The sequence below is a fragment of the Gopherus flavomarginatus genome, chromosome 2, assembly GCF_025201925.1.
Source record: "Gopherus flavomarginatus isolate rGopFla2 chromosome 2, rGopFla2.mat.asm, whole genome shotgun sequence".
Classification (NCBI taxonomy): Eukaryota; Metazoa; Chordata; order Testudines; family Testudinidae; genus Gopherus; species Gopherus flavomarginatus.
In genome coordinates, this window is record NC_066618.1 from 122,075,111 (window position 1) to 122,102,745 (window position 27,635).

The 27,635-nt window shown below is 41.6% G+C and overlaps 1 protein-coding gene across 1 annotated transcript in view; it reads right to left on the minus strand.

Moving 5' to 3' along the window:
* GABBR2 (gamma-aminobutyric acid type B receptor subunit 2) overlaps positions 1–27,635 on the minus strand; it is an 895,125-nt gene that overhangs the window by 274,609 nt on the left and 592,881 nt on the right. The window contains exon 12 of the mRNA XM_050938162.1: positions 15,803–15,910. Coding sequence (XP_050794119.1) covers positions 15,803–15,910 — 108 coding nt within the window. The remainder of the gene's footprint in view (positions 1–15,802; positions 15,911–27,635) is intronic.

The following is a 27,635-nucleotide window of genomic DNA, read 5'->3' on the forward strand; positions in this document are numbered from 1 at the left end:
TGCTTCCCCATTTTTCTTGGGGATGTGAAAATAACTCAAGTAGAACCATTTTCCCCTTCTGCTGGGGGGACTTTTTCTATAGCATTGAAAGCTGGGAGGAACTGCACCTTGGTTTAATGCTCTCTCTTAAGATGAGTCGCTGAACAGGTATGGGGAAGATGGGTAGATAGGAAGCAGGAGAGCAATTGTATTGCCCATCTCCACTACATTAGATGCCCAATGGGTCTGATGTGACTTTGGACTAGACGTGGTGCAAACAAGTCAGATGGTTGCCAAAAGAGGAGAGAGAACTAGGGCTGAACAATGAGTGATATGCTGTTCTTGGGCATGGAGTCAAATCTGCTGCCCTGTTGCAGAGGAGGAAGGTTGGTGTGAGGAAATGGTGACTCCTCCTGAGGACTTCCTCTTTGAAACCTTCTGCCCCTTCCTAGAAGGCACCGGTGTTTTGTATTGATAGTAAAGAAGCTGCCTGTGGTAAGTCTGAGGCCTGAAATGCTGTCACTTGAAGGTTGGAGTGTAGACCTACAAGGACCTGAGCATGGCCCTAAAGTGACCCCATGGCTACTTAGGTCTTGTTGTGGAACAAGGAGCATCCTTCAAAAGAAAGACCTACAATTGTTGTTTGTAGCTCCTTAAGAATTCCTGACAAGGACAGCCATGAAGAGCGGTGCATTGTTGCTGCTGTTGCCATTGTTCTGGAGGCTGGGTCCACGGCATCCAATGTCTCCTGAAAATATTGCTTAGCAACCAGCTGTTCTTCTGACATGAAAATCTAGAATTCACTCCTGAATTCTGGTGGGAACTTTAAATTGAAGCACAGCATGACACGCCACTTAACCTGGTTATACTTCATCAGGATTGTTTGATATCCTCTTCTGGAGGCTTGAGGTAGACAATGACTTCCTACCAAGCAAGTCAATGCACTCCTTCTCCTTATCTTTCTGTGTCAATTTCTGAAGGTGCTGGTGCATTCTTTCATTCACTGCCATCATTACCAGTGACCCTAGCACCAGGTGTGAGGAGAACTGCTTGTCACCCATGGCCAGTACCCAGTACCACCAATTGGTTCACTTTGAAGTCAGTGCTATGGAAGCAGGTGTCTGCCACAGGACCTTCACTGGCTCCAGCAGTCACTCATTTATAGGAATGGCTACACAGACCAGAACCAATAAGTGTAATATACTGAGTACCTTGTGCAGCGTATCCCCATACCTCTTTGGTCATGATCTGTGGGATTGCTGCTACCCATCTCATGAGATCCTAGAAGATTTTATGATTATATATATAGAGTGGCTGATGCCTGATCAAAGGCCACAGCCTTGTCTGGTAATGATGAGGTGGTGTTTTCCAGTACTGGCTGTGGATGGTCCAGCTCTGGAGGCTGCTGCTGCAGCTCGCTGTCTTGAGGACAGGTGCCCCCCCTACTTGAGACACAGAGAAGCCAACCTGTGTTCGGAGTGTATGGGGGAGGAAAGATCCACGATGTTCTGCACTGTCCATAGGGCCCACATGGCCACTCAAGTTGGTACCAGCAGTCCTGCTAAGGGTTGGTAACAAGCTTATGCCTCGGCTGAGACCAGGTTTCTCTTCCTCATACAGGGGAGGATGAGATCACCAAGTCATGGGCTCTGATTGGGGATAGATGTAAGCTCTACTCCAAGTCTCTTCCAGGAGCAGGGATGCCCTCCCTGCTATCAGAAGGACAGATGTCATTGGCCTCGGGGTACCGTGGCAGCCCTGAAGGCAACATCAGGTCCAGGAACCTGAACAGCAGCATCAGCAGTAAAAGACATTCAGGTAAGTCTTTGGTCAAAGGATTCCATGTTTGAGCTCCTGAGATGGGGGATACTGGTCCCAAGATCACTGTTGTGTGGAAAGGCCGAGCCATTAAAGCTGCCTGTGCCATTGTTGATGCTGGTGCTGCATAAGGAGCCAAGGCTGGGGCTGGGGCTGGTACCAGCAGGTGTTGTCTCTCTTGCTACCGACAAAGTGAGTATGGCTGAGCAGGTGCCAGCAAAAACCTCAAACCCTGTTGCATGTCCAGCTCCACACAGCTAATGCCAGCTGTGGTGCTCAGGGAACTTGTTCCAAGTTTTGATGCATCCTTGATGTCAGGAAGTCTTGTAGTCTTATGCAGCTTAGAGTCTGAGCCTCGAGACAGTATTCTATGCCTCTCCGCACGCAAGGACTTGTGCTCAGTGTCTGACTTATCCTGCTGCTACAGTGCACCTCAAAAGGTTTTAAAAATAGCAACAGCTTGGACTTTGATAACCTTTGGTCCCTCAAAGATCTGGAAGTCTGGAGCCATGGATCTGAGTCCGGACAAATGGACGGCTCTAACAGGAAAGCCCTCAAGTGGGATTTCCTTGAGTGCTGGGTCCACTTGGAGAATGACCTGCAGTGCTCACACCAGTGCAGAACACATCCCTAACAGAGGCAGAATAAGCAGCTTGTGTGGCTCTTGTTGAGAGGCCTTATAGCCTCGGATGAAGGGCACTCTTTAACACTTGGGGAATTATGGTCCACCACGCAGGCCCCACTGGTACTTGGTCTTTAGGCAGAGAACTTCAGTCACCAATGACCTCAGGTCTGGTATGCTAACACTAGTCTCAGAGCCAACTGTTGGCTTCATTCAGCCATAAAGGTAGGTTGCTCCCAGCAGAGCTGCTCAGGGAGGCTGGAGAGGAAAAGAAAGTTGGTGGCAGCTAGGAAAGGGAAATAGGTATGGACTCACTCCACTGATTTTGTTGGACATGGTGCAATAAAACTTCACTTAGGGCACCTGTATATCCAGGACTAGAGCTCAGCAATAGTTAAAAGTTCAGAGGAAAACTAGAAAGATGACTGCTTTATTAACAGTTATCAATCATGACCAGACAAAATGGAGAAGCAGCTAGTTCAGCTATAACATAACTACACTCACATCATTAAAATAAAATAACCCACTCATTGGTTGATCAGTGACCCTAGGCAGAAAGCTGTTGCTTAGCAACTTTTCCAAGCAGAATATTACAAATCAACCCTTTCACATGTGTCATGCACCATACAGTAGACAAGTGGCGTGACTATAGCATGATAGGCACACAGTTCCTTCTTTGGAAAGCTCACCGTCTCACCATCACTGTAGGCCAAATTCATCCTTCAGATTAGCGCACCTGCTTGGCCTAAGGCTGAATTGGGTCCTACGTGTGGAGGATTTTCTACAAGAAATGTGTAATTGTCATTGCCTGTGCTAAAAGGGATCCCAATCTTTGGAAAGAACAGTACAAAGGGCTTGAATGGGTTGGAAGAAATGTTCTGATTTTGTTTGAGATAACATTCAAATATCTAGTCTATATTTTCTTTAATGAACAATTCTGTAGCAAAGTATGATGCATCATTACTAAATAGCTGGGGACATGAATGCACTTGATTACATTTATGATCCTGTTCCAAGCTATTCAGGAATGAATTGTCTCATACTGTATAGCAACGTGTTCTTTGTTCTGTCACCCATTATTCTTATAATGCATAGAGATTATGGTTGTGGCACCATTTGTGGGCAGTTACATTTCTTTTAGAATCTTCATTGTTTTCCACAGCTATGAAGGTTTAGTCTTATCAAATTACATCAGACTAAAACTTGCTTACACCAATTATCAGTTCAGCTAAAATTGGGTATTTTTCTCCTAAAATCGTATACTTCTAGGGAGTGAGCTATTCTACTTTAAATCAGGCTAGGCCCTCATAATGTTTGAAAGAGTGCCATATGTGGAATATTTTTGCTCAAAATGCAAAGTGGGTTGTTATTAGCTTTGAAATAAAGGGAGATTTCTAGGTTTGGTATTACCAAGCATGAAATACAAGAGGGTCTATCTAACTATGACAATACTTACTACATTCCAAGTGTCACCAAAGGGATTACAGCAAGGGTTTCACTTATTGATATCGGTAACTTTTATGTCAAGATTTTCAAAAATAGGAGTCTAAATCCCTATTTAGGCACTTAAATAAGTGAACTGGTTTTTCAGACATGCTGAGTCTCTAGCAGCTCCCAGTAACCATCGTTTGAGCTCTTGGGAGCTCAGCACTTTGGAAAATCACACCATTTACTTAAGTTCCTAAATATGGATTTAGGAGCCTCACTTTAGGATGCTATTTTGGAGGCTTTGGACTGAATCTTTATGTACTATCATGGAAAAAATCAATAAAGTACCTCTGCATCTGCTCAGATCTTCTTTAAATATGCTCTATTCACATTTGAATAATAATCATCTGTAAAAACATGCCATGAAATTACACCTGAAAAACTCACCATGTATTGGATATACTATGGGCCATTTGGTCAAGATGCTAAACATTCATAGTGAAAAAACAAATTTCAAACATAAGGTTTGTCTTATTTCCTATTTTAAAGAATTTAACAATAAGGCCAAAAAAATTAAAATGTTAAGTCTCCATATGTTGGTTCTTTAGAACAGATGGTCTCTAATATTGCATTTTGGTGGTGCGAATCTGATTAGCTAAAATAATAATCTGGGTCTTTTGCTTTCTCCCTGCAAGACTTACGAACTTTCAGATTTACTTAGTCAAACACAGAGACACCACCTGGGAAATCCATTACAGTTTTTTTGCTCTAAGTACAAAAACCTCTAGCTAAATTTGTATTACAAAAATGTTTTGAAAAGGTGTAAATATTTAAAAATCACCTACTGAACAATTATCTTAATAATAGAAATTAGAGATGGAGAGAACTAATTAGGTCATCTAGTCTAATATTATGCTAATGCAGAAAGGACCAGATTTACAAAGGTATTTAGGCACTTAAGATAGGTGCTTAGTGGAATTTACTGAACCTTCTGTTAATACATTATCTAGTGCATTGTTCAGTCTAGTTTTAAATAACTGAAATAATGACACATCCATTGTATCCCTTTAAGAATTGTGTGGGAAAAATGTGTGCCATTTAATAGAAAATTATTACCTTTCTATGGGTTTTTTAAACCAACCACAGCATTTAATAGAAATTATATCCTGGCTATAAACTCTATTGGATGGTTAAAAAAACTGATAGAAAGGATATATTTATCTAATAAATTCTAGCAATGTATAGAGAGATTTATTTATAATATTATTAAGGGTCATTCTCTTTGTGCTGACACAGCAGAGCAGGGTTCATCAAGGAGCCAGTTATGGCTTCCTGGTTCTTTGCTTAGTCATAGACACAGATCAGAGCAGTTTGTGGGCTGCTTTAACATGTGTCAGCTGACAATGGTCCCCAAAGGACAGTTTGCCATCTGAGGATAGCTTGAATGCTGTGTGTTCTGCCCGGGCCTCTTCCCTCCACTGCTCTGTGCCAATATGCCCACTGAGCTGGTGTCTGTTGTGAGGGTGTCAGGGTCAAATTATGGCATAGGTATGATAGGTTTGTGCCTACTTCGAGCTTTTATTGAACAAAATAGTAAATTTCTGGATCTCATAGTTGTGAAAAGAAGTTTAAAAATATGACCAGAGAGTACCCAAAACAGCACATGCTTGCACATACTCTGGAATAACAGCTGTGAACAGGGCCAATTCCGAAAACCATTATTCTGGGGCATCCACCAACATCACAGAGTCCTCTGCTGTGGTGTATGGTAAGAAATGAATGCAGTAGATGAGGCTCGTCTATCCAAACAGACAGGGCCGTCCTTAGGATTTATGGTGCCCTAGGAGAGATTTTTAAACTAGTGCCCCCGTGCCTGTCTTGCTCTTAGCAAAACAAACATAAGCTTACAGTATTGGAAAACTTGCCACATGCATGTTATTAAAACCAGTTTAAGTTAATTAAGCACACTGTAATGCTGATGGACTAGCACTGAAGAAGTAGCACTATAGAAAAAATTCTGATTTGACAGAATGATGCAAATAATAATCTTTTTTTAATTTGTCAACATTTTATTGGAAATTTATATGAAGAGGTATTGAAACAAGGATTAGTTTTTATTTAAGAGCAATCTTTCTGGCTTTTTTGGCTGCAAAATCAGTAATAATGTCACCGTATGACAGACAAAGTGATGTCTTGTTCGATTGCAAGAATAGCAAGACCAGTCAAGTGTTCCTGACTCATTGTAGAGCGGAGATAGTTTTTAATGAGTTTTAGTTTTGAAAAACTCCGTTCTCCTGATGCTACTGTTACAGGAATTGTCAGTATAATACGAGTGGCAATGTACACATTAGGATATATGTCAACAAGTTTGCTGGTATGAATAAACTGTACAATCTCCATCATCGATTTTGCATGTGGCAACAACTCAATTCTTCGTACAGTTCAAGTCCATTTAAATCAAAACGATCACCGTGCTTCAAGAGGCTCTCTAGGTCAGGGGTCCCCAACGCGGTGCCCTCAGATGCCCTGGCACCCGCAGGGGCCTCTCAGTGCACCCACATACTGGCCGGAGGACGAGCATCTGCCAAAATGCCACCAAAATTCGGCATCATTTCAGCGGATGCTTGTCTGCCACCACGGTCCTTCATCTGGTCCCTCCAGATGAAAAGGGTTGGGGACCACTGCTCTAGGCTCTTGCACTTTGTCATTAGTTGCTCTTGTTTTCCTGTTTCGTTGAATTTAGTCCCGTCAGCCCACTGCCAGCTGAGTGAATGGAACCCCAGGCCGACAGTGGGTTGAATGGCTCAGCCGGGGTCTCAGCAGCCAGCCTGCTCAGCTGCTGCCAGCCTGGGGTTCCTTGGGGGGTCCCCAGGCCAGCAGTGGGTGCTGAGTGGGGCAGCGGCCAGGACCCTAGGTGCCAATGGGGCAGCAGCCAGAACTCCAGAGCAGTGGTGGGCTGAGCCGCTCAGCTGGCCGCTGCATGCCATCAAAAATCAGCTCACGTGCCACCTTTGGCACGTGTGCCGTAGGTTGCCGACCTCTGCTCTATACACTAGTAAGGAGATGAGCATATTACAGTTGTTGGAGGGCTCTATTTAGCAGTAACAGGGCTATAGGAAAGTCAGTCAACATTTTTGTTTCTCTGATGAAAACTGGCTCACTCCCTTCCCCATACCAATCTTGTCACAAATAATTGTCAACAACTTAATTTTCTGTTTTTGGCTAAGATATTGATTTTTTAAAAAAAATATTGAAATTGAATTCAGGATTGTTAGCAAGTATTTTTGGCAAACAAAGTTGTTAAATGACACTTTAAATGGCAACACAGTACTGCTTTCATGCTTGCTCACCCCCCGGCCTGCTGGTCCAACAGCTTCAGTAGAGGAGGAGATAGGTGGAAAACTGCAGGACCCCAAAATCCACCTCTTGGGGTGCAGAGTGGCAACAGCAGCAGTAAACTCTCAGGTCCAATCACACGCCAATGAGCACCACTGCCAGCCCAACAGACCATGGTGAAGTTAGCATAGCATCTGATCTCAGGGACGGGGCACCCATGGAGCCACAGCAGCTCATCCTGCCCTGTGCAGCTCCCTGCTGATGAGATGGATCACTGCCAGCCCAGGGGAGAGATGCGCTCCCCAGCTAGGGTGACCAGATCCAGATGTCCTGATTTTATAGGGCCAGTCCTGATATTTGGGGCTTTGTTTTATATAGGCACCAATTACCCCTATCTAGGGTGACCAGACAGCAAGTGTGAAAAATCAGGACGGGGGTGGGGTAAAAGGAGCCTATATAAGAAAAAGACCCCAAAATTGGGACTAGCCCTATAAAAGTGGGACATCTGCTCACCCTACCCCAACCCCCGTCCTGATTTTTCGCACATGCTATCTGGCTATCCCGAGCCCAGCCCTGTGTGACCATTCCAATCCTGGCTGCCTGCTGAGGAAGTGTTACTTTCACTTTCATTCCTCAGCCAGCCTCCCCTCCCCCCAGCACCTCACCAACCCAGCCCTGATGGAGGGGGGGGGGGGAGAGAGGGGTGCTCCATGGGGGGGAGGGAGAAAAAGATGGGGTGCTTTGTGGGGCACAGGGGAGAAGAATGGACATTATGGGGGACAACAAAGGATACTGCCAGAGCTGCTGAACCTGCCTCACCTCATGCCAGGGGAAAGAGTCACACTCTCAGGTGATATCCTTCCCCCACCCCTTCCCAGAGACACCAGCAGCCAATCCCCTCCCTCAGACTGTGCTGCATTTGGCTCTCTCTAGGACCCAGCAGTCCTGCTCTTACGTGCTCCACTGCTTCCCGTCTGTTCAGGCTCTCGCAGAGCGGTGCCCCCAGACCTAGTGGTGCCCTAGGCGACTGCCTATGGCTAAGGACGGCCCCGCAAACAGATGCACACCCTAACCGATGGGGTAAGTACTGCAAGGACTTGTGCAGTCACACTGCCTCTTTGGAGGGAGAAAAGTCCCATACTTTTTCTGCAGGGAGGGAAGGAGAGTTCCTGCTCCTGCTCCATGGGAGATGGAAGGGAACAGGTTTCCTGCCATTTTCTGCCCCTGCCTCTTTGAGAGAAGAGTGGACCCTCTACCACTGCTACTTCAAATGTGGTGCAGGACAAGGAGACATGGTGCAGCTGTTACTGAGAATGCGGTCAAGGGAAAACAGGTATTTTTAATAATGACTGTTTTTTACCCCAACCAGCTATTTGAAGAGCTCTAGCATCTCCAGTTTTTGTAGCAGGATATTGAAGTATGACAGAATCAGAGCTACAGCTCTGGTTAGGGGAAAGATGCTGCTGCCATAGAGTCGTTGCAAGAAAAGGTCACCAGACTATTTTAACATGGGCAAATCAATGTATTTTTGCACAGCTTTGTTATCAAAAGCAGCTGAACTGTTTTGGCTGAAATTTTCCAGATACATTCAGCCTGAGATAGAGACCTGGCCTGTAAAAGTTCAAGCAGTGAAAGTTTGGCAAAGTTATAAGCAACTGAAAACAGGCCTTATAATGAAAAGTGTTGGGTAACCTTAGTAGGTAGTGCTGCCTGCCCCACCTATAACGATTACAAGTTATTTGTTACAAAGAACCCCTGCCTCATTCAGTACACAGGATGGAGAATGAATGAGGCAAAGGGTTGGTTCAAAGAGGTAAAAGGAGGTTCTCATGTGTTTAAAACACTGGACTGGGACTCAGGAGAGCTGGTTTCTATCCTTGGCTCTGCCACAGATTTTCTACAGGATACTGGCCAAAATGGTCAATGAGGCCTACTTAAGAAAAACTTGACTCTAGCATTATCTAGCTTTTGAATGCTTGATTAACTTTACTTTTACATCTTTTTTAATGTAATATGTCCTTATATTCAACCTGAACAGAGTACTACTTTGCTACATTTCATAGAACTACACATAGCTATACTAACTTGGACCTCTATAAATAATTCTTCTTTCTCCTTGATGTTTACAGCTTTCATCTACTTAGAGGTGATTTTCATATCCCTTCTCTAATCATCATTTGGTTACACAATACAGATTTAGTTCTTTTACTCTTTACTCATATATGAGTGAGGGTTTCAGGTTGCCAGTATGATTGCAGACTGATTGCAAATATAAAGAGACTCTGATGTAGTGGCATTACAGCATAAATGCCAGTCTTTGAAGAAGATAATACTTTTCCACTGCCTTCATTCACGTTGCCTTTACCTTGTAACAACATGTTGACATCAGGATAAAACAAGGCCAGAAGAAGTCTAGGATGGTGGTGAGCTATTAAATACTCACCAATATCAATAAAAGACATACTATCATTTGCACACAGGGCCAGCTCCAGGCACCAGCATTCCAAGCTGGTGTTTGGGGCGGCATTTTGCAAGGGGTGGCAGTCCCTGTGTTTTCGCCCCAAAGCAGCACACCGAATTGCCGTTGCGGACAGCGGGGGCAGTCTGTGCGCTTTTAGGGTGGCAGGCATGTTTCCATGGCAGCGGCAATTCAGCGGCAGCTTCTATGTTTAGCTGAAGCCGCCGCAGACAGCTAAACATAGAAGCTGCTGGCGAATTGCCGCCACCGTGGAAATGCGCCTGCCACCCTAAAGGCACACGGACTGCCCCTGCTGTCTGGTGGCAATTCGGCCGCTGCTTGGGGCGGCGAAAACTGTAGAGCCGCCCCTGTTTGCACACAAAAAATCCCTATCCACATGTCAGATGTAAGTACAGATACAAATGGACAAAGGTAGGAAGTTTTGAATGAAGTTGAATCAAGGCTGTCATAGCACCAGCAACATTGCGCTTCCAGTGTGGATTGCAACAAACGGTATTCTGGTCCAGAACTGGTGATTGCCAATGCGTCATTTTATTTGTCTGCCAATGGACAACATTTTACTGGAACAGGGCAAATACTGATTATGGAAACTCTAACTAAGAAATTGTTGTTTAAAATGTGTTAGCCTTCCAGGCTCAATCCTTGAGGTGCCTGAGTTGTGTTAAATGCACCTGACGCGGGAGGGAGCAGAGGTGATTTTTAGGACCCAATGTAGAACAGAGCAGCTTCACAACTGTTCTAATTTTTGCTGGTAGGACTGGCTTCCTTTAGCAGTTCTGCCTGCTGAGGATACGCTAGAACACACAATGACTTCCTGCCATTGGCACAGGGCCACTCAGAGGATTCAGGGGGCCTAGGGCAAAGCAATTTTGGGGGGCCCTTCCATAAAAAAAAAGTTGCAATACTATAGAATACTATATTCTCGTGGGGACCCCTGCAAGGCCCAGGGCAAATTGCCCCACTTGCCCTCCGCCCCCTCCCCTCCTCCCGGGCAGCCCTGCATTGGCATTCCTCCTTCTCCCACTCTTCACTGCCAGCACATTGTTTGTGTCAGCGCAGGAAGTGGGCTACTTCCCCCTCCTCTCAGTAGGCAAAATCCTCAACTGCCTGGAGCAGCATAGAGGGGATTTGCGAAGGCAGGATTGCGCCCCAATTAAAAGTGGTTTTTTTTGGTAAATATTAATTCTAGTCTACTTTCCATTATCTCTAATGAGCTCTTTAAAACTTTTCCCTACTGACTTTGTCCTTTTTCATTTGACAAAAACTGATTCCCTTGTACTCTTGTGTTTCTAATGTAGCTGAAATTAACGTGATTCTTTTAAATTACTTCTTTTTAGCACTAGATTGATCAAAGAGGTTAGCACTGCTTTGGGAATACGGTATCATTTGACAGTTGGCTTGGCAGCAGGAGAAACTCATTCTGGCTTTTGTTGGTTATTTTAAAAAAAGAAGAACAATTGCAGCAACAAAGTAGTGGATTTAAAGAAAAACAAAACAAAATTGAATGTGGAGCATTGTTTAAACTAATTATAATATTACAAATCATATTCTCAGCCAAGTTTATAGTGTCTTCAAATATTTGTTTCAATCTCCACTGGACTGAACTTGAGTTGTACATTTCAATTTCCAATGAACAACTTCCGTTTGAACAGAATCTTCACTCTAGTTTTTTAAACTTCTTTACCCACCCTCCCAACAAAAACAAGTATTCTCCCCCCCCAAATACTTCTCTTAATGAAAACTAAAACATATCAGTTCTTTAATAGAGACAATTACTGGTTTACTCTGATTATTTTGATTGGGTACAGAGGATAGCTGCATGTTGTAGGCAGGGACAAATTCCACTAGCCTCACCAGCTACAAAGAATTCAGACACAGTGTGGAAGCTATTGTATTGCTCTAGCACTGTATGAAAGTAGTGGGGAAAAACCAGATGGTCCTTTGGCAAAGCACCTCACTCCATCCCTGTCCCCTCTTCTCACAGCTATACATAGACCCCCACGGGGGGGGAGCTGTCAGGGAACAGGGGGGAGTTGGATGGGGCAGGAGTCCGGGGAGAAGCAGATGGGGGGGGGGGCCAGGCCACGACCCCCTTCCAAAACCCGATGTGGCCCTCAGGCCAAAAAGTTTGCCTGTCTCTCTTCTATACAGTTTTTTAGAAGGAGAAAGTAATCTGTCAATATATAAACAGATGAAAAAGTTATTTATAGACTGCACCATATATATTAAAGGTAGAAATAAAACTATTAGGTAAATTTGTCCTGCTTACTAATGCAGAATGTTTCCTTTCATTATATTCTCTTCTCTGCTGTTTTATTCAGTCTACCTTTAAATAAATCAAGTGACGGGTTCTAGAACTATGCAGAGCCTATTTCACAATCTAATAGATTTCACTGTTAAGAATATTGTCCTCAGATTCAGGCTAAATTATCCATGATGACTGACAAGGTATTGTACCTAAAAGCAATGTTTTATTGAAGCTGGACATTTATGAATAGAGAGACCCAGAATTATCCATAAAGTATTAAACAAAAGGATATTTAAATCATTTAAGATATATCCGTTATTTGTCAAGTTAAAAATATTAGAGTTTCAATTTGTTTGGTTTGCTATAGTGCGTATGACCAAGGCTTGGATCATTTTTTTTTAATCTATTGTCTGTAAGCTAAATCTGACTGAAAACGGCAATAGTGTATTTTCTGTCAGTTCAGTGGTTACTGCTACTGTTACTCTATTTTGGGGACAACAATAAATTCCCACTGTCAAATCTGCAGTAGAATTACAATGCCGGACATTGTACTGTCCCTGCTGGAAAACATATGGTACAAGAAAAGAACTTCATGTTTCTGAGTCATCTCTCCTGTCTTAAATAGAGATTATCTAGCTTGGTAAACCAAAATGGAACACACACTACAATTAAACATTTTGTGTGGACAACTAATTAGCTAATTTGCATTTTCTTGTCAGTAAATAGTCCTCTTTTTAAGGATTATACATCTCAAACTCTGAAATGGGAAACCAAAATAAGAAAGGACGAGGGAAGGGAACTGAAGTGATTAATATTGTGAAACAAACGTAGTTTTGATTCATAGGCTGGTAAATTATGTTGCAATCCAATGTTTTGACTGAGATGCCCTTAATATTTCCAGCATCTCTCAAGATAAAGCAGTTTATTGGGCAGCATTTAGGTATTTGAAAACATTATCCAACCCCCATTACTGTGCTTTTATATAAAAAAAAGTTTAATGCACAATTGTCAATTAATGACTGGATTAACCAAGTTATTCACTACATGTCAGATCCCGCCACCCTTACTCTCTCTGAGTAGTACCTTAATGTGTAAATACTCTCACTGAAGCGGATGGGACTAGCTGAGGAAAAAGGTACTAGTCAGTGGGTGAGTAAGGGCCACAGAATGCAGCATTTAATAATTAAGCATTTGACTGTCTAAAGGCAAATGGCTTGTCAGAGTGAAAAGTGAATTCTTAATTAAAGCCCAGTAGACTGAATTATTCATTCCTGTTAGAGACCTTTGGAAATGACATATTTTGGTGCACACAATAAACTCTACAATATAAATACAATATTAGAAATAAAGATGATGAACCAAATTCTGTTTTTTGTTAGACCAGCAGAACCTTGAGCAGTGGACTTCAATGGACAGAATAGTTGTTCAGATGTTGGAGAAACATTGTTTTGTGCAGCAAGAGTTCAATTCTGGGAAAGAGGATCCTTGGACTCAGCTAGAATAAGTGTGAGCATTATGCTGGCCCTCTGTATGGAAGGGCTAAGGTGGGAAGGGGCTCTCATGCCAGCCAGTGCACTCATAATTTGGCTCTTAATTGTTTTCGTCATTCAAAATATTCTGCACGGAATAAAAATACATATAGAAAACTCTGGTTAAGAACCAAAATATAAGAAGTAACGAAGTGTTTTTGTGGTCAAGGCACCAGACTGGATCTCACGACTTCTGGATTCAATTCCTGGCTAAGCCAACAGACTTCCTGTGTACTAGGAGAAGTCACTTCATCTTTCTGTGCCTTAGTTTCCTCATCTGTAAAATGAACACAATTGTCCCTCTGCCTATCTAGATTGCAAGCTCTTTGGAGTACGGTCTGTCTCTTACTAGCTATGTATACAATAAGTAGCACAATTGAACCTCCAGGTTCTCCTGTAGTACAAATAATAAGGTAATTAAAACGTAGGGTCCTTGAAAAGGGCATGCAGAGGAATATCTTCAAGATGAACCTGTGCATTTTCCAGATCACTTTCCCCTTTCTCGGGTTTATGTGGCTCTATTTTTCCCTTTCTTAGCATACGTATTACAATTTCACGTATAGAATTGTGTATGGTGGCGGATTTTAGCTCTACTATGGCCAATAGTTTGTCAGCTTTGTTTTTTCATTCTAATTTCCATTCATACTTTCCCAATAAAATGAGTAACTTAATAGAGTCTCATAGACTAAAGCCAGAAGGGACCATCATGATCATCTAGTCTGATCTCTTGCATATTGCAGGCCACAGAACCTCACCCACCCACTCCTGTAATAGAGCTCTAACCTCTGGCTGAGTTACTGAAGTCTTCAAATCATGATTTAAAGAGTTCAAGTTACAGAGAATCCATCATTTACACTAGTTTAAACCTGCAAGTAACCCATGCCCCATGCTACAGAGGAAGTCGAAAAACATCCCAGGTCTCTGACAGTCTGACCTGGGAGAAAATTCCTTCCCAACCCCAAATATGTCAGTCAGTTGGACCCTGAGCATGTAGGCAACAACCACTAGCTGGACACATGGAAAAGAATTATCTGTAGTACCTCAGAGTCCCCCCCAGCTAGTGTCCCATGTCCAGTGTTTTTAAAGAAAACCATCTAACATTTTATGTGTATAAAGAAACCATATTAGAAAAAACAACAACATAGCAATCCAAACATGAGATACTACATACTAAATCAGGGATCGGCAACCTTTGGCACACGGCCTACCAAGGTATTTACCTTGGCGGGCCAGGCCAGTTTATTTACCTGCCACGTTTGTAGGTTCGGCTGACTGTGGCTTCCACTGGCTGCGGTTTGCCGCTCCAGCACATCCTTCAGTCCGTGCTGCTTTCCGCAGTCCCCATTGGCCTGGAGCAGCCGAATCTGCAGACACGGCATGTAAACAAGCCGTCCCAGCCCACCAGGGTGCTTACCCCGGCGAGCCGCATGCCAAAGGTTGCCGATCCCTGTACTAGACAAAGGTCTGAACTACCGTATTTCTATCATGGCTTTTCTATATCTACAAAATGTTTTGGTTACAATATTGCTTCTTTTAATCTGACTCTAACCACTACTGTGGCTCAATTCTGACTGATCTTGGTCACTGCCTATGCCTTTCCAATCAAAACTAGAACAACAAAATCCTACAAGTACTCTATCTTGTCCCCTCCTAGCAAGCTATGAGAAACTTTTGTTGGCAACACTTATATTCCAGGTGGTGCAAACTGACTTAATATGACCAAAAGAATGGCCATATTGGGTCAGACCAAAAGTCCATCTAGCCCAATATCCCATCTTCTAACAGTGGCCAATGCCAGATGGTTCCAAGGGAATGAACAGAACAAGTAATCATCAAAGGATCCATCCTGTCATCCATTCCCAACATCTGGCAGTCACAGATTTAGGGACACCCAAAGCATGGGATTCAATGGAGCCAAGACATGTTACACCAATTGATGATCTGCTCCCTGGAGATTTATGGATGCTGGAGGAACTTCATAAACTACGGATATAAACCAGTGAGGAGCAGGGTTTCCCCAGCCTTTGCATTTCGTGAACCACTTTGTAGATTTATGTCCTTCTCTTGGACTCATGGATCCTTTCAAAGCCCACAGCTTGATTTTCAAAACAGTTTATTCCATGGAACACCACGAAGGGCTCTGTAGATCACTATTTGAGAACCTCTGATACAGAGGCTAGGAAGGGGATATAAAGAAAAAATGGACAGAAATGTTGACTATTCAGTGTATTTCAATACGATATTTTTCTGAAAGGGAGGACAGTGTTCCATAGCATCAGTGGAAGTATGGGTATCCAGGGGGTTTACCAATAGTGCAGATAACAGCTTCATCATATCTGTGATATGAACAGTTGTTTCCTCACCTTTTTCTTCATTTTTACATTTTTGAAAATTGCATGAACTCTCCAGGTTTTTGCAAACATTGCTCCAAATGCAGTTGTGTAGCCCACAGTAAGAATCCACGTCCGGACCTAAGATATAATCAAAGACACAGCCTTTTAGTTTTTCACAGGTAGTTTTAATGTCTTAAACTTCTCAAAATAGTCTAAAATACCTATTGTATCTAGAGATAGTAAAACAGTTTAGCAATTTTTTTTTGAAATTTTTAAATTATGTTTCACAAGGTAACCGCACAGTTTTCTTCAATTTTTTACAAAACATTTTATTTGATTTTTTTAATTTTCAAAATTTCAATTTGTTCCCCTCTTTCTTCCCTATTTTTCTGTTTCCGACTGAATGCAATAAAATGAAGACTGAATTCTTTCCCCCCTCCACTTTTGCCTTTGCAGTTTTCCCCCTTTTCCACTCTAACTTTTCATAACATCTTCAACTTTGGAAAAACTACAGAATAGCAAAAGGAGAAACGAAAGTGTGACTCTGCTGGTCTGTAACTCCGCTTGGAGGAGAAACAAACAAGAGGCCTATCAAAGCCTGCATCTTTGGGAGAGCTATAGCAGCAGTCAATAGCTCAACAAGTTAGTAAATTTGACAGATAGTGTGGAACTAAATGGTGAAGGACCTTAATGCCAAGGGAAGTGTGTTTGGTACAGTGAAGAAGGGACACAAAGGAGGAGGAGCTGTGGTTGGAGCAACAACCAGAAAGATGAACCTTACAGCAACATTTTGAATGGACTTAAGGGACCAATGGGGATAGCATCAAAGTTAGACAGGAGATTACAGTACTCAAGATGTGAGATAACGAGGGCCTGAACAAGAGCCTGTGTAGTCTGGAAAATCAGAAAAGATTGGATCTTAAAAAAAATATCATGTAGATAGAAGTTGGGAGACATGGACATGGCCTGAATGAATAGGTCTTAGAGCAAGGGTCTCAAAGTCCCAGGTCGTGGGCCACTTGTGGCCCGAGAGCCTCCGCACTGTGGCCCGCGGAGGAGAGACGCACGCAGCCACGCTGTTGGCAAAGTCTGGTGCAGGCGCTGCACACCGCAGAGTGAGGGATAGAGGGACAGAGATACCATTACTAGTTGCTGGGTGCATTCAGCTATGGAGGCAGCATCATTAGTTGCTGGACAGAATCAGCCATGGAGGCAGCATCACTTTTTTCCACAAGTCAAAATACCGAAGACAACTATTTGATGCACACCTTGCTGCAATCCTGAAGGTTTCAACTGCTCAGTCACTGAGGCCAAACATCAAGAAACTGACAGAACTGAAGTGCTGCCAGGTGTCTGGCAAACACTAAAAACCCTCTGGCTGGTGAAGAGTTGTATAAAGCTGTATGACAGTTTTTTTATTTCTGAGAAATTTGAAATAAAAAATACAATATAAACGTTTTCTTTTCTGAACACCATCTTCAGTGACATTATTGGACAGCTGGGAGGATTTGAGGACTGACACTGGCCCTAAGGTAAACTGAGTTTGAGACCCCTGTTTTAGAGAGAGAGGACCGAATCACAGATAACATCTAGACTGTGGCCTTGAGTGATTGAGAAGATAATGGTCTTATAAACAGTAATGGGAAACTAGAGGAAAGAGGAAGGTTAGAAGGAGAACCAGGCTAGAACAATGCCTCAAAAGCAGTGGAGGCCAGGATTTTAAGTAGGAAGTCATCAATGACATCAAAGACCACTAAGAAGTCAAGTAGGATGTGGCTAGAGTACAGACTCCTGAAAGCAGCTAACAAACAAATGTACTTAATGTTATTGTAGATATTGGCTTCCTACAGATTTCCACGCAGAAAGAACTTCTGTACACATATGACCAGGCAGAGACCAAAATGTATAAGGTGAATGCAACATTGAGAGTAGAAATCATTGGAGAAAGGTATCCAGGATGACATTATTATATATATATGAATAAATAAAAAAATCAAAGTTTACAAAGAATGTGAAATCTTAAGTGTATCTTATAGATGGTGGCTCTGCTATTCACCTCAATATAGCAGAGTTAAGCCAACTCCAATTGGTTTTGAAAATCCACGTTACACAACGTTTTCAGGCTGTTGGTTTGTGATTTCTCTTCTAGTCAGCATGCAATGCGTTCTTTTCCCAAAATGTGTGATAATTGTATGTAATGTTCTAATGTGTTATTAATAAATATTCGGTACTTTTGTGTATCCAATAGTGATATTTTGGCAGACAGATACATGATATTTTAATACCTCTAGTAAAGCTCTTTTTTGTCCTTATTCAAGCAGCACTTATTCTTGGGGATACTAATAAATTCAATTATGTTCATAATTCATAAAATTGTTATTTTTACCATGCTCAGTACAAAAAGGTTATGATTTGGATTAATTTATATTCTAATAATATAGCCTATTGGCTGTAGTGGAAACCCTACTAATTAAAAATAATTTGTTCAAAATGAGATCTCTGCAGCCAAGGATATGAAGATGATTTTAAAATGAAAATAGGTTTTAATTTAAAAGAAATAACCTTCCATTTTTCTGCCATCATTCATAAAGCACACAGTAAAACAAGGTATTTACTGTACATTAAGTACAGTAATATCATGATCAGTTAGAGAAATGATGTTCATTGTTTGCATTGGATCTAGACTCAAAGCCAAAAGAACCTGACAAAATTAATAATGACTCATGATCCTGTTTCTCTATTGTTTTCGCTTAATATACTTAAGATATTGCTTTTATTTGCAGTGGAGAGTGTAGAAAGGTGCCATGATGTGAACAGTGAAACTGGTTCACCAACAACTACAATGTGCCAGATTCTGCCCTCTGCTAGCTCCCATCAAAGCCAGTACTTTTGTTTCTCCAGACCTGGAGAAAAATCACGATATAGAATTCTTTGAAAATAAGGACTTTTCCTTGCTGACAATAATATTTCCATTTATTTGAGCTATTCTCAGGAAAAAATACATCAGTGTAAGTGTTATTACTGCTGCAATCCCCCTCTAAAGCTGGATCCAGCAAAGCCCTAACACAGGTATTTAAACAGGCAAGCAATCCCATTGATTTCAGTACAGTTACTCATATGCTTAAAGTTAAGCACCTGTATAAGTGCTTTGTGGGACTAAGATCATAACAAGAAACATTAGAATGAATAGAAATGTACACATTTATAGAAACATCTGTTCACCTTGGGTTTGGATCTTGCTGCCACTGAAGTCAATAGCAAAACACCAATAGATTCCAGTGGGAGGAGAAGAAAATGCAGGCCATAAACGATTGAGCATGTTTACTTACATTTCAACATACTTTTTAAAAAAAAAATCAAGCTCTGTTATGACAAATACTTAAGTCTTTCAATGCATTCTTTAGAGTTTGTGGTATCTGCACAGTACTGTCAAAAATGTGCAGCAATAATATTAGAAAATTCAAAACTGCTGTTTCCACACAAATCAACTATTGTGCTTTCTCACTCTCTCTCTCTCTCACACACCATGGGCTTCCCAGTTGAATTTGTAATAAACTTTAGACTATTTTCAATTATCCCAGTAATAATGTGAGATTGTATACTAATTGTTCATGATTTACAAGGTAGCTTTAACATCTAGACATTGTCCTATTGAAGGAGAGGCAAAATGTATTCAATATTTCATTAATAAATTTGAATCACAAATTACTGCCTTACATTCTGTGATGAGCCCAGTGTGTACTTGCTTCAGCACGTGGAGCGTCCATTTAGCTTTAAAACTTTTGTCCCTGTAATTTGTTTGAAGGAAATTTGACTTATCAAGATAGAAGCTGAACCTACTCTCATTCTAGTCAATTGGAAAACTCTCTCTGATTTTAACAGGAGCAAGATGAGGCCCTGAGCGAGCAGCACAGATTGTGGTGGCCATGAAAATGGTTACACAAAACACATAGATTAAAATTAAAATGTAGGAAAGAAAAACAAGAGAGCAAGCAAAACACAAGACGACTGGCTGACAATCCCAGCTGTCATTTTTAAAAAGGAGTCGAAGAAAATTAGATGCTCAAACGCCTCCCATAGCATGACAGGCACACCTGGCCCAGTTTCCTTTTTCAGAGTTCCCAGTAACTCCATCAAGCCTTCTTGACACAATACTATCCTCCTTATAAAATATTGTGCAAGTTGTCCACAAGTGAGTCCCAAGCACATATAATTTGTCACCCTACTGAAAACAGTGTTAAAATCATCCAACATCTCAGCCCACAACACCCCACATTTCACACTCCAGCACCTTTGACCACACCCAGAGTCTCTGGCAGCCCTCCTTTGTCCTTGTACCAGTATGACCACCCCAGTTCTTCCTACTGGAGTGCAAGCCTAGTCTTGCCAGCAGGAACCCCACCCGACTCTTTGCTGGGAAATCCTCTTTTACCAAGGGAGCATCCCTTACTCTCCCTGGCCATCTAATGGTTCTTCTGTTTCCAGTTCTTCAGCCCTGGAGATGTCATCAGATAAGCTCCTCCACTGCTCCCCAGCCCTCAGTTCTGTAGCTTACAGCTAGCAAGCAACTCCCTGCACTGCTTCTCCTGCCTTTAGCCCTGGCTCTTTGGCCTGGGGACACCAGCCAGAAAACCCCTCTTACTGTTCTCCTGCGTTCAGCCTTCTCCTAAGTTCCAAATATGTAGTCTCTAGAAGCTCTCACCTATCCATGACTCCTACTCAGGCAGCTCTGATTCACCAAGTCTCTTCCAACTCACTGAGTTTCTCCCAGCTCCTGATAGCTCCCAACTGGAGCCCCACTCTCTTAACTGGTCGAATGTGCACATCTGTCCTGGCACAAGGGGTACTGGACCTACTTCATTCACAGGGGCCAGTCCCTCTGTGACAGTTCCATACAGTCTTTGGCTCTACTGAAAATCCCCATCAAAATAACTAAACTTGGGTCAACAAAAATATAAAAACCTGAAGAAAGTTGAAAGAACAAAGAAATAACTGGAAAGGATAAGAGGAGAGAACATAACAAATACAGAAACCAGACAGAGGCATGTGTGCTCTTACATCCCAGTGGTTTTGAATGTGGGATGGATTGTTCAGCAGGTAATGTCAACAGCCAATACAATGTAAAATTGGTTCAGATGCTGCAGTACTTTGTTTTATTTTTGATTAGGCACATTTTCCAAATCTTAATAGCATATATCTAGGTTTCTTTGTGCCAGACTACGTGATGATACATTAGATTTTGTATCGAAAAATGTAAATGATATCTTAGACATAGCTATCATGTAAAGTATAGCACATTGGTTTCTCTCTGACTGGAGTACTGTATTTAAGTCAAAAAAACTTGCTCATATGGAGGCTAGCTGACCTTTATTGTCCCCTGTAATAACTGAGCTGAATCCAGGGAATAAAGGGCCTGATTTTCAGAAGTGCTCTATGTGTCACTGGCAGACCTGGTGCCAGCTTTTGCCAAGATTGTAGGAGTTAGCTGAGTACTGACAAATTTATATCTGGAAATCAGACCAGATCACCTGTATGTTAGTATTATTGAAGTGAGGTCTTAAAGTTGTAAGGATGTGTTTAATGTTTAGACTCTATAAAATACTTGTAAGTTGCTGCATGCATTAATCAAACAAATCAAAACAAATAAAAGGAAGTTCTTCTTCACACCGCGCACAGTCAACTTGTTGAACTCCTTTCCTAAGGAGGTTGTGAAGGCTAGAACTATAACAGCATTTAAAAGAGAACTGGATAAATTAATGGAGGTTAAGTCCATTGATGGTTATTAGCCATGATAGGTAAGGAATGGTGTCCCTAGACTCTGTCTGTTTGTCAGAGGGTGAAGATGGGTGACAGGAGAGAGATCACTTCATCATTAACTGTTAGGTTCACTCCCTCTGGGGCACCTGGCATTGGCCACTGTCAGTAGACAGGATCTTGGGCTAGAAAGACCTTTGGTCTGACCCAGTACAGCCATTCTTATGTTCTTAATCCTACTTGTAATGTCTGGATCGCATGCTACAAAAGTAATATGTAAGTTTTGCTTATAATTGTAAAAAAGGCCTGCTCTAAACTTATTCTCTCTGCCTATCAAGGACGACTATCAAGACTGAGTGGGCCATTGTGAAGCATCATGATAAAGTCTGCTAATTGCTCCTACACAGGCTACGTGCAGGTGGTCTCATCCCATCAGTTTGAAAAGAGAGCAAGCCGACTTTAGAGCAGCCCCAAAGTTGCTGCAAACTATGCCAGGGCTGGTATAGAAGAGCTAGATCAGACAGTCACAACTGGCTCCATTACAGTCCTTCCCCATTCATATGTTCCCAGATGATATTAATGGCGGTTGGGTATCTATCACACAGGTTGAGGGACAAACAGCTGCTCATTTTGAGGGAAGCTGGGCTCAAACCCAACCTTAGGGACACATTAGCCTTCTCAGCCCACAATGAGCTCAGTACCGAGATCACAGGGCATTGCTAAGCCTATTAATTGTTTGTAAAGTGCTTTGAAATATCCTCCAATGGAAGGTGTTACAAAAGTCTATATATTATTATTAGATTTAGTATTCTATCTTATTTCCAACGTGCACACCAGTTTAGTATCTAGGTGCCACACACTTTCGTGGCATTTCTGCTTTCCAATACTCTCCTGACCATTGGATAGCTGTTTTCTCAATTATTTTTCCACTGGCTTGCATTTTTTCAGTTTGCATCACATTTTATTTCAATCCATATTTCCAGCTTCTCTTGTGATCAGATACCATGGTGACTGTAAGATTAAAAATAAAAAGGTAGCCTCTTTGCAGTATTTCTCCTCATCCTCTGGTACACTTCCTAACTGATCGTATCTGAGCATTTAATTGAGTAGTGTTTTGCTATTTTCCAGATCATTATTAATAAAGATGTTATGAATAAAACAAAGCCTACCACTAATCTATGCAGTACTGCCCAGAACACTTCCTCACAATTCAGTACTCAGTGTTATTTATTATTTCCCTTCGTTTACTCGCCTTCAGCCAATTTTCAGTCCATGCATATTGGAATTTTATTGCAGGACATTGGCCTGTTCTATTCTAGATAGGACACTAAATCATGCTGTAATTGATATTATGGAATGCTGTTTGCCACCTATTGTAAGTACACAGAAATTGAGTACAGTGCAGTATATATTGAATGTACTTAATTAGCTTTGCATAGAAAAGAGGAAATAGCAAGATGGAAGCGGTAACTGAGTTTAGGAACACTGGCCCTAATTCATGAAAGCACTTGATCATATACTCATTGTAAACTCATGTATAACTTCATCCCTACTCAGCAAGGTAGTTGATTACACACTAAGTGCTTTGCTGAACTGGGGCTATTGTTCATGCTCAGTTTTCAATTTCAACATAGCAAATGCAATATACCATATCCTCCTGGGACAAGCACATTGCAGAATAAAAATGGTATTGTAATGTATCCAAAAATTGCCTGAAAACATTCAGTGCTAATAAAACTTTATTTGGTATGATGTCATACCACGTCACAACCAGCCCCCTCCAAAAACAATTACAGGATTCTACATTTGCCACATATCTGTAAACAGAAGATGTAAGTTATGAGCAGGTAGAAGAATTCACCAAAAAACATCAAGGACAGGATTGCTCTGAAAGCAATAAAATCTGTACTACAGAGAAACACTGTCCTAAACAGAAATAATTTGCACTAGGCAGCCATATCACCTGAACTTTGTGAGCAGCTTTAGGAGCACACAAGGACCATCCCTAACCGGCAAGGACCCATCACCAATGCAAGAAGTTCAAAAACTTCTGCTGTATGCTTGTATATGCCAGCATACACCACTTTCCCATCTGCCTCAAGAAAAGAACTAGTGGTTAGGCTCTGTACAAGTTAATTTTTACTCACATCTCTGCATTATAATGCAATGATATTGCTTTTTTAGGAGAATGCTACAGAATTAGTTTGTATACTAGTTTTTATGTCGTTTTTCCAAAAATGTCAGCACCTTCTATTGCATTATCCCCAAGTCACATCTTACGGCTCCACGAAAGCTTGAAAAGCTTTAAATGTCTATGTTCTTTTATTTCTTTCTCAAATAATTAATTCTTATATGGTATCCCACTTTTTTTTTCATGGTATTGTGGCACTTCCATAGAGAGTGTAAAAATTTACACATTATGATTATGTTGTATCTTCTGTTCTTTACACAAACATAATATGAATTTGCCTGGGGACTGGTCCTGCTTTGAGCACGGGGTTGGATTAGATGACCTCCTGAGGTCCCTTCCAACCCTGATATTCGATGATTCTATGAAGGAACCATATGGACAAAGTGGAGTGCAAAAAATGTTTACTGACTGCATATAACAGGGGTGGCCAACCTGTGGCTCTGGAGCCATATGCGTCTCTTCAGAAGTTAACATGCAGCTCCTTGTATAGGCACCAACTTCACGGCTGGAGCTACAGGTGCCAACTTTCTAATGTGCTGGGGGGTGCTCGCTGCTCAACCCCTGGCTCTCTGACAGGCCCTGCCCACACTCCACCCCTTCCCGACCCCTCCCTTGAGCCTGTTGTGCCCTCACTCCTTCCCCTCCCCCTTCCAGAGCCTTTCGCATGCCACAAAACAGCTGATTGGGAGGTGTAGGGAGGGAGGGGAGGCACTGATCGGCAGGGCTGCTGGTAGGTGGGAGGCGCTGGGAGCAGGGGTGGGGAGCTGATGGGGAGCTGCTGACATATTACTGTGGCTCTTTGGCAATGTACATTAGTAAATTCTGGCTCCTTCTCAGGCTCCGGTTGGCCACTCCTGCCATACAACATGTGAGTCCTAGCTACAGATAGAGACTGCTGCTCTGGCAGGGTTCTGGTGGCTTCTGCAACATACACAGTTGGGTTTGCAAGGCTTACGCTCTGGTGCTAAAAATAGCCATGGTGATGTTCCCACTTGGGCTGGAGCTTCAGGTCTGAAATCTGAGGAGAGTGGGTCTCAGGGCACCCCACAGGAGCCTAACCTAATCCCTGTGATTTTCTCCAGCCTGCCTTCACTTGTCCCTTCCCAGAGAGTGGAAACTTGCCTTGCTTCGCTCTCTGGGGTTTCCTCTTTCACTAAGTTCTCTTTCCTCTCTGTGTTGTTCTCCTGGATCATTTCCCAGCTGAGAGAACTAATTGTAACTGAGGCCAGGTCCACACTACAGCGTTAAATCGATTTAAACAGCGTTAAATCGATTTAACGCTGTAACTGTCCACACTACAAGGCACTTAAAATCGATTTTAAGGGGTCTTAAAATCAATTTCTGTACTCCAGCTAAACGAAAGGAGTAACCCTAAAATTGATATTACTAAATCGATTTAGGGTTAGTGTGGACGGATATCGAAGTTATTGGTCCTATTCTTTTACTGAGCTACCCAGAGTGCACCGCTCTGGAAATCGATGGTACCCTGGGACCATGGACGCACACCACCGAAGTAATGTGCCCTAGTGTGGACGCGTAAAATCGATTTTACTAATATCGATTTAAAGCTGTAGTGTGGACGTAGGCTGAGTCACCAAATCAGAATTACCTGGGGGTTGAATGCTAGATCACAGGCCAGGTTGAGTCTGACTCCTTTAAAGGGCCAGGCAGTCTGTGACAATGGACCACCTGGCTGATCCAGTAGGGCAATTCCAATGCTTCTGTGTGGTTTTGGAACCCCTTAGAAACAGTCATGAAATAGGAGAAATGGTAAGCTGATCTTTATATATTGTGAATATGTAAGAAAACAATAAAGCCAAACCCCAAGCAGGGGTAAATGTGGACTATATCCAACATGCATAGCTTCAGTTGAGGGGAGGAGGAGAACTCCTTTTATTTATGGCCTGCCTTTAAGATTTTTTTTCCTCCTTTTATTATTCAGTGAAATAAGATAGTTAAGCTATTTAAATATTTTTTTCAGTAGTCTCTACAGATCTTTTTTCCATATGTAATACATCAGTTTTGCTTGTAATTTTGTTTTATAAATGAAAAATGTCTTTAGTTAAGATAGTATATAACAGATACAGTAATATCTCTGAAAATTAAAAAATTAAAGCTGCTAATGAGTCACTAGTGCAGTAAATTGCAACTAATTTCTTGCTGTGTAAATTCTGGCAGTGAATTTGAAAAACAGAAATTAGAGCAATTACACAAGGATATTAAACAACTGAAATATTTTAGCATTGAGGCACTGGTGGCAATTCCATTGTGCACATGATAGTTGTGACTCCATCGTTAAAACTCAGTTCTGTTTTGCAAAGAACACAAGGATTCAACCTATTTTATGTGAAAAAATTTAGAACGCTTTGTAAGTACAGAATCTATTTTCTGAGACATTACAAATAAATCCATTTATTAGTTTACAATTAAATTTATTAATAACTATGCTCTTTAACAAATGTAGTGTTCATTAATTCATCTTCACTGATTTTAAGGCTAGATGATGATGATCCAATCTGACCTCCTGCACAACACAGGGCACAGAATTTTTACTCAATGATTCCTGCATCAAGCCTATAAATTAAGACCACAGTTTTAACTTTACAAGTCAGTAATACCACAAGGAGAAAAATATGAAAAAAACCTGAAAGTGTCTTAAAACAGTTTAATCTAATCTGGGACCATGGACACTAAAATGCCTTAATTATAATCAGATGATGATTACATGGTGTCACTGTCACTACTGGCCAGAATAAAGTTTGTCTGTAGGGCTAGACAAAGGATGAAATTTCATTTCACAAAAAAACTGAGATTTTGGCTTCATTTTGAATTGAACAAAAAATCTGAATACTATGAAATTCTTTGCGAAGGAAAATGATGACTTTTCTTTTTTTTGTGATCTACTAAAACACTGTGTTTTGACAACATTGAAATGTTTCACTATTGATTTTTAATTTTTATTTTGCTTTGGAATATACAGTATAAAATAAAAAAAATCAAATTGTAAAGTTGTTTCAAATGCAAAAATCAACCTATTTTGTTCCAAAAAGGTCAGAATAGGATGTTTTGACATTACTGGAACTTTTTTTCCCTTTGAAAAAAAATATCAGTGAAATCAACTTGATTAGTGAAGTATTTCAGTTTCAGTCTCCGTGTATTTCCAACTAGCAATAGCTGTCTGGATGCCTTAACTGTGCATTTTTTAACTTATAGACTCACAGACTGAAGGTCAGAATGGACCATTAGGGTCATCTAGTCTGACCTCCTGCACAATGCACGCCACAGTGTCTCACCCACCTACTCCTGTAATAAACCCCTAACCTATGTCTGAGTTATTGAAGTCTTCAAATTGTGGTTTAAAGACCTTAAAATGCAAAGAATCCTCCAGCAAGTGACCCATGCCCCACGCTGCAGAGGAAGGCAAAAAACCTCCAGGGCCTCTGCCAATCTTCCCGACCCCAGATATGGCCATCAGTTAAACCCTGAGCATGTGGGCAAGACTCACCAGCCAGCACCCAGGGAAGAATTCTCTGTAGTAACTCAGCTCCCACCCCATCTAACATCCCATCACAGACCACTGGGCATATTTACCTGCTAATAATCAAAGATCAATTAATTAACAAAATTAGGTGATTTCATCATACCATCTCCTCCATAAACTTATCAAGCTAAGTCTTGAAGCCAGATATGTCTTTTGCACCCACTACTCCCCTTGGAAGGCTGTTCCAGAACTTCACTCCTCTAATGGTTAGAAACCTCTCTCTAATTTTAAGTCTAAACTTCCTAGTGTCCAGTTTATACCCATTCGTTCTTGTGTCCACATCGGTACTAAACTTAAATAATTCCTCTCCCTCCCTAATATTAATCCCTCTTATATATTTATTAAGAGCAATCATATCTCCCCTCAGCCTTCTTTTG